This window comes from Sander lucioperca, chromosome 21, assembly GCF_008315115.2.
Source record: "Sander lucioperca isolate FBNREF2018 chromosome 21, SLUC_FBN_1.2, whole genome shotgun sequence".
Lineage (NCBI taxonomy): Eukaryota > Metazoa > Chordata > Actinopteri > Perciformes > Percidae > Sander > Sander lucioperca.
Window position 1 is genome coordinate 3,703,890 of NC_050193.1, and position 12,291 is coordinate 3,716,180.

The 12,291-nt window shown below is 39.2% G+C and overlaps 2 protein-coding genes across 3 annotated transcripts; both read right to left on the reverse strand.

Annotated features, from left to right (window-relative positions):
* Positions 1-285: 285 nt before the first annotated feature.
* LOC116059660 (cytosolic 5'-nucleotidase 3) lies at positions 286-5,967 on the reverse strand. Of its 2 annotated transcripts, XR_004896260.1 has the most exons (10): positions 5,764-5,967; positions 5,300-5,398; positions 5,118-5,187; positions 4,996-5,042; positions 3,703-3,785; positions 3,527-3,616; positions 2,049-2,211; positions 1,764-1,964; positions 1,249-1,415; positions 286-1,149 (listed from the first exon to the last, which is right to left on the reverse strand). XR_004896260.1 is itself a non-coding variant. In XM_031312890.2 (9 exons), exons 1-9 carry the CDS (start codon positions 5,764-5,766, stop codon positions 1,305-1,307), a joined length of 867 nt encoding a protein of 288 aa, XP_031168750.2. In that variant the 5' UTR covers positions 5,767-5,967; the 3' UTR covers positions 286-1,304. The 2 variants fall into 2 exon arrangements, 1 of the variants encoding a protein (XP_031168750.2); XM_031312890.2 differs by having other exon boundaries at positions 286-1,415.
* A 548-nt stretch (positions 5,968-6,515) lies between these two features.
* Positions 6,516-10,544, reverse strand: LOC116059566 (kelch-like protein 11). The gene is made up of 2 exons (XM_031312741.2): positions 9,950-10,544; positions 6,516-9,735 (listed from the first exon to the last, which is right to left on the reverse strand). Exons 1-2 carry the CDS (start codon positions 10,501-10,503, stop codon positions 8,151-8,153), a joined length of 2,139 nt encoding a protein of 712 aa, XP_031168601.2. The 5' UTR covers positions 10,504-10,544; the 3' UTR covers positions 6,516-8,150.
* Between the last annotated feature and the right edge of the window lie 1,747 nt (positions 10,545-12,291).

The following is a 12,291-nucleotide window of genomic DNA, read 5'->3' on the forward strand; positions in this document are numbered from 1 at the left end:
TTCGATATACTATACTTTCACTTTTTTGACATACTATACTTATACTATGACATTTTTCGACATACTATACTTATGACTTTTTTCGATATACTATACTATGACTTTTTTATCACTTTTTTCGACATACGCTATTTCTTTTTTTCCGATATACTATTCTATAACTTTTTCGACATACTATGCTAGTATTCTATAACAATCATCAGAAACTTGGTTATTTTATCATAATTTCATTTCAGACAAGTTGGAACATGAGGTAATAAGTTCTGACAAAAGAAGCCAAAAAGATTCATGAATGACTGTACATGGCACACATTTTTATTTTGGATATTGTATTATTAACCTGTAGTTGTGTTAATATGTAGTTGAGTTTTATGAATTTTTGTTTGTTGCAGTGCAGAAAGTATCAAAAAAAATTTCAAAACCATAATGTTAAAATGACTGTGAAGGTGAAATAATGTAAAATACCAACAGAAATCTGAAAATCCTGTTACTATAATACTGTAACACAGGTAGTAGTTAGTTCTTACCATTAATTCGACCTCTCAGTTACCTCTACAATACTTTTTAAGTATGGTAGACTTTTTTTTTAAATTTTTGTTTACCCATTTATTTTACTCTTAAACACAGGTGTAGGTGTCATAGTTCAGCACCTAGCACAGTGGTGTAACACAACAAAAACAATAGTTTTCATAAAAAATACAACATGTACTGTAAGCTTGACAATATGGCCAAAAACTTGGAAGACTTGACAAAGTAAGAAAACATTATATCTTTTAAAAAACTTTTCAGTTTTTAGCGGGAAATTAGCGGGAAAGGAGCTTTATTGTAGGAGGCTCGAAATCAGTTTCAAACCAGATACCAAGTCAAGTACTGTCATTTATGTTTTGCGTTTTTCTTTCCCTTTATCATTACATCCTATGTGAAGACAAATCTTATCTTATCTCTTCCCCAAATAAACAAATTAAGAAAACACCCATATCCACACACTCTTTACATGCTGCACAGTAGGTTGATGTTGCAAATATGGCTTTCATCACATACAGTATGGCCCAAAAGCAGTTTAACCATAAACATGAGAGGAAGGCCAATGAACAAAAAAGGGTATAAAAGGGTGACGTGGTGTACGTGAACTGTGGCTGTCAACTGGACTTGTGAATAGTTTTTTAAAATAATAAATTATCATGAAACATTCTTAGTTGGTTGTAAATATGCCTTCAACTGGCACTTCCTGAGCAGGGGCTTCCTCAACTGATGGCACTGGGGTGTTCAATACCAAATGGCCAATGGTGTTCTTAATTCTCAGTTCAATTATTGCCAGTAAGGTAGAGCATTATAGCATTAGGGACTTCCAAGGTCTCATCTTTTAACAACACAATGTCATATGAGTCCAAGTAAGATTGCTTCCTCTCCTCCACCTGAGAAAAAAAACAAAAACAGATGAGTAGTGTATTAAAATGTCAGAATATGACTATTTAACATGGTAAATATTGGGAGTGTACTATAATCTTAGAGGGTAGATGTGAATGTATTTGAGTTCTGACATTCATCTCAGGGCAGCAGGTACTAAATATTATTGTCCAGCAGAAAAAGTACAAAGTAGGAAAGAGTGCAAATAAACAATTATAAACAATAAAAATGATTAGTTAGGTGCAAAAGAATTGTACACAATGTCATGAATGTAAACAGGTTAATGGTAAGTGTCATAAACTAGTTAACGGTATGGAGACATTGTAAAGACCATGAGAGTGTGAGATTGTATTGACCTTGTCATTGAGGAACCCGATCTTGAGAATGTTTTCCATATCGTGCACCCCGTCAGCCATGGTCAGATCTCCCAGAGAGTCTCCCAGCAGTAGCACATTAGGCCGCGTCCGCAGCTCCTGGAAATGGCCAGTGTTGAGCAGCGCACCTTCCCTTTTGTTGTAGATGTGGATCAGCTCTCCCTTGAAAGCCCTCAACTCTCCCTGTACCAGCAGATCAAGATTCACATACATCAGTTCAATGCCTGGTGTGGAGATCAAATCATAGTTTGTGGTGTGGCTACTCACAGACTCATCAAAATCCATGTAGTTAGAGAAGACTTTGACGTTGGGGTGGAAGACTCCAGCCTGGCGAATAACCTCTTCCAGGATGTCTCCTATTCCAGCAGAGAAGATGAGCAGAGGGATGCTGTGCTCATACAGGTGGTCAAAGAGGAGCTTGTAGCCCTCTCTGTTAAAAAATATCACAAAAATGTCACAGTATTTTTTTGTAATATAGTATGTCATAGAAAACATCATAGTATAGTATGCCATAAAAAAACTAATAATATAGTATGCCATAACTGTGTCATAAAAAGTCACAAATGTCACAAAATATATCATAAAAATTCACAGTATATATATATTTTTTATAATATAGTATGCCATAAATATTGGTAATGGGCATAAGCCATAGTATAGTATGTCCTAAAAAATGTGATTAAAAAAGTCAAGTATAGTATATGCCATATGTACAGTGTGCAGTTTATGAACCCATGCTAAAGTTGACTAAAAAGAGGAATAAAAAAATCATCTTTTGGAAACTGATCTTAATGCCTTAATTAAAAAAATGAGGAAAAATCCAACCTTTAAGGACACCAATTTTCTTTGTGAATGAATAATATATCGTGAATAAATAAATGTTCTTCCTTAAAATACAGGGGGCATAAGTGAGTACACCCCTATGTTAAATTCCCATAGAGGCAGGCAGATGTTTATTTTTAAAGGCCAGTTATTTCATGTATCCAGGATACTATGTATCCTGATAAAGTTCCCTTGGCCTTTGGAATTAAAATAGACCCACATCATCACATACCGTTCACCATACCTAGATAATGGCATGGGGTACTTTCCATAAAATCATCTCTCAATGCAAATCAAACCAGCTATTAGGCTAACTGAAATAAAACCACGCCAATCTCTAGGTATGGTGAAGGGTATGTGATGATGTGGAGCTATTTTAATTCCAAATGCCAAGGGAACTTTATCAGGATACATAGTATCCTGGATCCATGAAATAACTGGCCTTTAAAAATAAAAATCTGCCTGCCTCTATGGGAATTTAACATAGGGATGTACTTACTTATGCCCCCTGTATTTTAAGGAAGAACATTTATTTATTTATGATACATTATTCATTCACAAAGAAAATTGGTGTCCTTAAAGGTTGGAGTTTTCCTCATTTATTTAATTAAGGGATTAAGATCAATTTCCAAAAGATGATTTTTTTTATTATTCCTCTTTTTAGTCAACTTTAGCATGGGTTCATAAACTTATGAGTGCCACTGTGTGTGTGTGTGTGTGTGTGTATATATATATATAAGTCAAAATATTGTATGCCATAAAATGTCAAAAGAAAATTACATTAAAAATGTCACAATTCATTATATGAAAATTGTATAGTATGTCACCAAATTGTCAAATCAATCATAATACAGTATGTCATAAAAAATGAGAAATAAGACTTAAAAAAGCATAGTATTAAATAAATGTTGTAGTCTTCTGACCTCAGCATGGCATCAGACTCCTGCACCACCATGGCCAGCAGGTCTTTCCTAATCTTCTGCTGTACCAGCAGTTCATGAGCTTTAGTCCACCTGTGAGATATAAGTGCAGCACAGTTTATGAACACATTAAAGTACACAATATCGTATTTTTACTAAAACCTTTATTAGATACTCACCACTCCACCATAAGGGGCAGCTTTTCTTCTATTGACCGTGAAGAGTCGATCTCTATAGGGTAGTATGTGAGCAGTTCCTTCAGCTGACGGAGACAGGATAATACTCAGTAAACCAACTGGCTTGTAAACATCTACAAAATGGCTGCATTTCACCCAATTAGAGTGGGGGATGATCTTCAGTTTACAACTTGTCAGATTATATCCTAGGGGTTTGGGGATGATGTGTTTCTGTCTATGGTTACAATACTAACACATTCCAGACAGTATCTTGAAATTTGTAATATTTTCCTGCAAATAATACTTGAGCAATATGTGGTTTTATGGAAATAAATGCCCTATAAAAACATACAAAAATGTACTGAGGAAAAAGATTTAATAGCATGAAGACTATAACAAGCACTCTTCACATTTCTGCTACTACTGAATAGATCCAAGTCACAGATCAATGTTCAATCTGTGTGTATGTTTTAATTCTTCGTATTGCACACACAGACTATATTAATGGACAGCGCATGTGTGACGTTATCGAATTTGCCGTTACGGGCGCAGCCATCCTGGTTGCGGATGTGAGGATTTTAGATGAGAGGGAGGAGTGAGGGAGGAGCCCTTACACTCTACGTTACGTTAAACACTTTCACTGGCAATCACATCATACCCACGCCCTAAAACACCCCCTGCTTCATCGCCGATTTTAAAATCAACGAGACCATAATTCAAAAAATGAACATCATTCTGTGTTGCAGAAGACTTTAAACTAGCGATTGAGACCATAAACTCATTATGAAAATGTTTACTGAGGTAATAAACCAAGTGAGAAGTGGGTCACTTTCTCATAGACTTCTACAGAAACCGACCTCCTTTTGCAACCGCACGTGTCGCCCCCTGCTGGAACTCAGATAGAATGCAGGTTTAAGGCACTTCCGCATTTGCAGCACTTCGCAGAACCGGATGCTTTGTCCATTAATATTAACAGTCTATGATTGCACACTACAGGGCAGACAGACTAAATGATTGACAGAATGAATGGATAAATAAATGATCCACCAAATGAAATGAAATATTGTGAATGTTTATAGGTAGTCTCCTGCTTAAAATCGGAACATAAACATTTCTAAAACTTTGCAAATAAAAGCATATAAACGCGTATCGCACTTGTAAGAGCTAAAAAGTTTAACACGCATTATGATGTCTCTGCTGTGGCTTACGTGTGGAAAAAAAGACATTGGAAATTGTCTTAGTGGCAATACTCCTACCAATGAAAAACCTGCTTTGGCAATAAAGTCTCATTCCTACCTCTATTTTGCAGTCATTGGAGATGAGATTGCTGTTGTCAAGGATATCTGAAAATAAAATACACAGACAAAATGACAACAACGTTTAGCTGAAAACCACAAACTACAGTTTAGTGGACTTACTGTGACACGTAGGGCACCTTTTGCCATTGTATGCAAATCTTGTCAGGGTCATGTCAAAATCTGAGATCACCTGGATGAAAAATAAAAAATAATAAAACATCACTCACACATATTGTTCATATACAAATACTGCAAATACTATAGTGACACTGAAACCTTTCGTAGATCTGGATGTCGTATACCTGCACGGTGTTGGAGCCAGCCTTCACCATGGACTGTAGGATCTCCTGTACCCTCTGAGGGTCCCTCATACACACTGAGGGGTTGGACAACTCTGGAATCTTAGCATTGAAAATATGCTGTGTCAATGCAACTTAGAGAAAAAGTGGGTAATACACCATATCTTAGACATGCAAAACGCATTGTCCCTTCGGACATCAAACAGTAACGTTAGTCCTGCTGGATAGTTATAGTTATAATATTAATAATCTGTATAGTTTGTTGCAATTTACTGAGACGATACAGCGTTAACGTTAGCTAGCTAGCTAATCTTAGCCATTAGTGGTGAAGCTAACGTTAAGATAGCTATAGGTACGTTTAGCTAACCTAGGTAACTAGCTAGTATGCAAGTTTGTAGTTGTAGTGTGATTTAATTGTGGTGCTTGGCATCCCGCTAACAACTTTAATTTGAAAGAAATATGATTACCATTTCCTTGAAATTGGTTGCCGCTCAGTTAAAAGTTAATAAAGGCGTATAATCATCTGTTGTCAGTCGCCGTTGACGTTACAGGGACAACAAAATCATCTGCTAGAGCAGTGATGCTGCCTTCCGGTACTGTCGAAAGTGTCGGGACTTTTTTAACGTGACAAAACGAAGTGGTAACGATAGACAGTTCCGTTTATTTTTAATGATTATCCCATGTGACGTCTACTCGAGACCATGGATGGAAACCGTCTACTCAAAATATGAAACAAGTGAAAATAGATGTCATGTGGCCTAAAGCGACTAAACATTTCTTTACGCCTGATATCGAGCCTATGATAAACACGTGAAGGCAACACCACAACTTCTATTATCCCTGGTGGGATTGTATGTAATCTTCCCCCCAAGGCAAAGGCACTGATAGAAGGTTCCCACCCGTTTCTCTATTTTATACAGTCTATGCTCTCCACCAGGGTTTCTCTGCGAGGTGAATGTAGCTATACATTTAAAATGAATAAAACAAAAACAAAAGTTATATTTTTCATGAAAGCCAATACCACTGATTACATTACAGTGTGGTCGCCATAGTTTTCTAACCACTGGAGAATGACATTTAACTTTGTAGCTTCTTATTGTAACAACTAGAACTGTGAGACTAAGCAGTTAACACTAATTCAACAGTCTTATAGTAGATGCAGATTACATCAAGATTTGTGGGTAGTAACTCCTTTAACTAGTGAAGTCCAACACAGAAATAACCATTTGTTTTACAAAACAACTTTAATTGTAAGTGATGACATTAGCATTTCTTACATCCAATATAAGGTTATGTCAGGCTATCACATGCAAAGCAAATTACATAGCTTATTCCACTTAATATTTGCAGTGATATTTATGTTGGTCATAAAGTGGAAATGACTGTAATGTCTGCGCTCTGTAACCTTTATAACTTAATAGGTGCTGCATGGACAGCGGGAATTTCTGAATGTCAGTCACAACACATTCTTACAAACAATCCTGTTTGTTTTGCCTATACGTCAGATTCCTTTTCATCTCATTTCTAAGTCTCTTAACAGGGAGAGAGGAGACCACAGAACAACATAGCAGATCTGTAATATAAACCCAGCTGGAAGTTAAGTACAATAACGTTTAACAAGACATTTAATGTTGGAAATAAATCTGCAAATAATGATAACGTGTTTTTTCAAAGAAGATGAGAACTTACTGACTTGCTGGATGAAACAAAGCATTTCCAAAATACAATCACCTTGTTTGATATGAACAAATTAAATAAGCAAAGTCAAAGTGCAGTGGCAATTTATATCCCTAAGCTTCTGTAAGACTTTACAAACAATAAGATGTCAAAAGGTGCAGTTGTAGAAAAGCTCTGATCTGCAAACACAAATCATACACACTCCCTAACTCCCACATATATTTTCAATGTATTTTTGTTGAATGTATGGAAATATACTAAGCAAGAGACTGCCAGAGTGCAAAAGAATGGAATGATTGAGCCATTGTCAGTGAGTGGAGCTAAATGCATTTGGCCAAATGTTGAGATAACTCAGAGGAATCATGTTATTACATCTTATCACATCTTTTCAACATCACAGTTCTCGCATAATTTCAACTCGCCAGAAACCTGGAGAAAAAGTACTATTTTTCAAGTGTTAGATGAGCAACACAAAAATAAATAATTAAATATATTCTTTTGAAGGGAAACTGCAATCTAGAAGTAAACTAGTCTACAGGATTTTAAGATTCACAGCCGTTCTGAATTAATTTAAATTTAGTTGTTTAGGCTGCACAATAACAAGCAGAGCCATTCTAATATAGCGATTACGATATCAGTTAGAGTTAAGACATTTTGACTGATGTTCTACTTGCATGAAGAGATTGTCACAGTGTTAAAATGGAATGAGACTTCAATAAGCGAGTTGGATTGAATGTAGGAATGCAGTTACTGGTAATGTCACATACTGTAGCCTCCCCAGTAGAGGCATACAATAAAGGAATGTAAAATATCCATATAAATGTTTACATATACAGATTTATACTATTTATATACAAACAGATAAACAGCATCTATACCAACATACTTGACAAAAGGATATTCTGTTGTTGGCTGCTATATAACACTCTTATTCACATGTTTACATTCCCTTATCCCTCCTCACAGACCACCAGACACCAGTCCACACATTTCATGGCTTTCGACATATCAGCCATTAACAGAACAGCATGAGAGCTGATGGCACAGAGTTCATTTTAATGAAATCCAGTATGAGGGCAACAAGAGGGTTAGGGTTGAAGATGGCTGCAATGGAATGGATGCCTGCAGTGTATCCTCGGACAGAGCCGTGTAGTTCTTGGATTAAGCACCGACTTGCTCAGCACTCTATCTGTGACTGGAGCTGCCGGCGTAAGGTGAGCGTGCGCCGGTGAAGCTGCTGCATCTGCTGCATGCGATCTCGCTGGCGGGCCAGGTTCTGGGGCATGGGGTAGCGCTGGCAGCCATACAGGAAACGGTAGGGGATGCGGACATGGCAGGCGGTGGCTCGGCAGCGAGGCTGAGGCATGGGTGGCAGCAACATCCAGCGTTTCCTCTCAGCACAGTAGCGATAAGCCTCCTTGCGGTACTGCTTGTCCACATCATCACTGTTCTTCCAGCCTCCGATGATGAAGACATCCTCATCGAAGTGGCAGATGGCAGCACCCTCGATGCTGGTAACCTCTGGTGGTAGGCTCTCCAGGATCTCATCAGAGATGCGCACACTGATCTTTAGCTTGGCAACCTCATCCCGCTCTGTGTAGCTCTTGGGGCAGCAGGAGGCCGTGTGGTAGAAGTTAGTAGAGGCTACAGCCATCTGGAAGATGCAATAGTTGTCAATAAGGGGCAGGGAGTCAACATCTTGCCACTGGCGGCTCTCTGTGTCATAGCGAGTGGTCACCGTCTTCAATCCATCATCATTATCTGTATCGACAGGTGTGCGTGCCGTGACGTACACATAGCGGTCCTCCACACTCACTGCCTTCACATCCCGCAGGATTTTGGGTGCAGATTCCAGATTGTGCCACTTGTCCTGCTCAGGCTCATATATACTGACGTCTTTAAAACCTGGACTGAAGTTTCCATGGCCACCAATGCTGTACAATATATCCTTAATACAGGTGAGGCCAAAAGAGTGCTTGCGTGTGGTCAGGTTGCTCACCTGTTCCCAAGTGTTGCGATTAGGATTATAACGTTCCACCGTTTTAGCAAAGCCTGGTTCCATAGAACCGGCTACGTAGACGTGAGACTCTGTGGCAGCGATAGCATGGCCGTCCAGGTGGTTGTGGATGTGCGGCAGGTTGACCCAACGGTCCTCGTAAATGAAGTAGCCCACACACTCACTCAGGTAGTCCCCCCCCTCTGACACACCGCCTACTACCATGATAACGTCCATGTTCTGGCCAAAGCGCGGCTGAAAGGAGGCCATGTGGGAAGACCAGAACTCCATATCAGTTGACTTGAGGTTCTCAAAGCGGATAGCGTGGCCCTCTACTGCCTCCGACACCAGCCGGAGGCAGGCCTCATTTGCGGACACCAGCTGCTCGGTTTTCACCACCCTGGTCAGGTAGGTGGGCTTTATCTGTGGCAGCCTCAGGAGACGGAACAGCTCCTCAAAGTAGCGGCTTCGCTCCTCTGGGTTCTTCTGCACCCACTTGACCACAGCCTCAAAGAGCACCTCTTCAGAATCCACTGTGATCTCTGCATCAGACAGCCAGTCACGAACCAGGTGAAAGGGCAGCGTATAAAACTCGTCATCCTGGATAACCTTGTGGAAGTTGCGACGGATCATGTCTGCGGCCCGTAGAGCCAGCTGGTCCAAGGTGTACATATGGGCTAGACTGTGCACCGCCACACAGTTGGTCAGGCTCAGTTTCTTCTTAAGGAACTCACCACAGAAATCCTTCAGCTGCACCAGGAGGAACCTAATAGAGCCAACAGAGAAAATACAGTATAGGGATAGAATGAGCAGTTCTTGTAACTATAGATAATCGACTACTATTCTGTTTTAACTGGTAGGGGCCAGGCCAGTCTTGTTTTCTGCAAGCAGAGCACAAAACAATACTTTTAGGCAGTCACAGGAGGCCTCATGCTTTTAAAATCTCACTGACACAAAAACGGAAATGTTACAGACCATACCTGTCAGCAAGCTCCAGTACTTCATGTACATTGCAGGTGCTAACGCGTATTTCTCCAGTGTACATATACTGGATGACACTCTCCACCGTATCCGGGTCCGGCCCCAGTTCTGAGCTCCATTCCTTCATCTCTACCCGTCCAGACAAGGACTCGGAGAACTGTCCTCCAAGCAGGGGCGTGAAATAATCGGTGGCCGCAGCCAGGACAGACCTGTGGGCTGAAAACTCACAGCTTTGGACGCTCCCACTAGCCGCCCCGCTGCTGAAGGCCAGCGTCACGTCGCAGAACAAGCCCTGCTTCCTCTGCTCGTTCTGCCGCCGAGACAGCTCCGAGCAGTGGGAGGAGGAGGTAAAGTCCTCGGCCTCTTCCGCGTCCCCTTCTCCGGCAAGGACGCTGGGCGTGCTGGTGCCGCTACTACTGCTACTGCTGCTCCTGGCGGAGTCCTCCGGGTTTGGGGCCGCCGCTGCCATTCTGCTGCCGGCGATGAAGGTGAGCAGTGGTGGGGAATGAGGTAAACTAGTGAAGGAAAGGAGGCGACATACGCAGCCACACATACATGAGTCAAAACAGAGAACGACAACGAAGCGCGTTTCGTATTTGTAGCTTCATATCAGCGACTTAAGGGAGAGCATGGGTCAGTGTAACCATCTTGACAGTTCAGTTTTCTAAATAAAAAAAAAAATGGAAAATTGAATTCATTTTTTTTAATTGCATTGTTCGTCAGATTAAAAAACAAATATATATATATATATATATATATATATATATATATATATATATATATATATATATATATATATATATATATTTCGTTAATATATATTAACGAAAATTTTCGGAAATTACAAAAATGTGGACATGGTTGGATAGAAAAATGGAAAAACAGAAAATCTGAGAGTTTTATTTCTATTTTTGTCTTGTGCTGCCTGAGAGGGCGGTCTATAAGCTCCCAAATCAACTTACGTCTGATTGGCCAGCTGTGGCTGCCAGTCACGCTCCCATTCCAGTGAACCACCGTGGGGCCTCATGTTAGCTTTGTTAATATGTAACCAATGTATTGTAGTGACACATAGTTACAAAGTTGACCCTTTCTTTTTCCCTTAATACATCTTTTAGTGAGATATTATATTTTCCTTGTCATGACACCAGTAATCCTTGAATGCAGAAGTGATGAGTGTGCCCGGCCAACCAGTCAGACTTAAATTAAGTCGGGTGCCCAAGAGCCCGCCCTCTTAGGCAGCCTAAATAGAAATAAAAACTTGTTTTATTAATTTTACATTTTTAACCAACATTACACAAATAGAAAATTATAAATATAAAATCCAAAATGTTATTTAACATTTATCTGACTAAACAAAAATACAATTTTAGAAAAAAACTTCTGTTCAAATTTCTTTCTATTTTAAATTTTTTTATATTGAAAATTTAACTGATAACATGGTTTGCTTAAAAAAATTGTCACAAAGATATCGTTTTGTTATAAATGCAATATTATTCCGAAATCAAACAAAAGGGGTCAGTGTATCTTTTGGTCATTTGATTTTCCTTTCATAAATGGTTATTAAAAAACAAAAAAAAAAGAGTGATTGTTTGATTTTCGTTTTAAAATACAAAATGTAAAATTTAAATACAAGGCGTTTTTTCCTTTTCATGGTCAAAAGGGGGTGAGATAAATTTAAAATATGCTTTGATTTTTATTTTCTATTTCATTTAACAAAAAATAAAATCACTAGAAAACAGAAATAAAATAAAGGCCTGTTTTTTTCATATTCTGAGATTGGATGTTGTCATTGCCAAGGCAACAGCGCCAGTGTACCAGTGTTTCTGGCGTACCCAGCCTAAAATAGCTTTGGATTCCTACTCTGATGTGATTTTAGACCCAAAAGGTACATTTTACGTCAAACTAGATATAACGCAGCAATTATTCAAGGGACATAAATAGCTACATGTACATAATAATAACAACGGAATTACTATGCACAATGTCTAGGGTATTATTTGACATACTATTATTTGCATTCATAAACAAGCTAAGCACGTACCTTTCTTGTGTCAAAGTGATTGAAGCGTTGGGAAACGACGAATAAGGAACCAACTTCATCTTAGTAAACACAGACAGCTTCACTGACATGCGCAGTGGGTGAAAGGCGTAACCGCGTCTTTGACGTCAGTGGCTGGTTCCCAGTGCAAGCCGAGCTTTGCACATGGTGAGAAACTTGCACCGACATGCATAATGTTTGCTCTGCAGGCTCAGGGAAGGTCGAGCCATTCGAGCAATAAATGCACAGCCTCATACTGTACAACTTAGTATGTATAGACTCGTGTTCTAATCACTACTATAT

Excerpts from the sequence above, each read along its gene's own strand:
- LOC116059566 (XM_031312741.2), bottom strand. The coding sequence starts at position 10,503 with ATGTGTGGCTGCGTATGTCGCCTCCTTTCCTTCACTAGTTTACCTCAT. Across the intron at positions 9,736-9,949 it reads GTACTGGAGCTTGCTGACAG|GTTCCTCCTGGTGCAGCTGA; the intron begins GTATGGTCTGTA and ends TGGCTCTATTAG.
- LOC116059660 (XM_031312890.2), bottom strand. Across the intron at positions 5,188-5,299 it reads CTGGCTCCAACACCGTGCAG|GTGATCTCAGATTTTGACAT; the intron begins GTATACGACATC and ends TTTTTCATCCAG. Across the intron at positions 3,786-4,995 it reads CCAATGACTGCAAAATAGAG|CTGAAGGAACTGCTCACATA; the intron begins GTAGGAATGAGA and ends TGTCTCCGTCAG.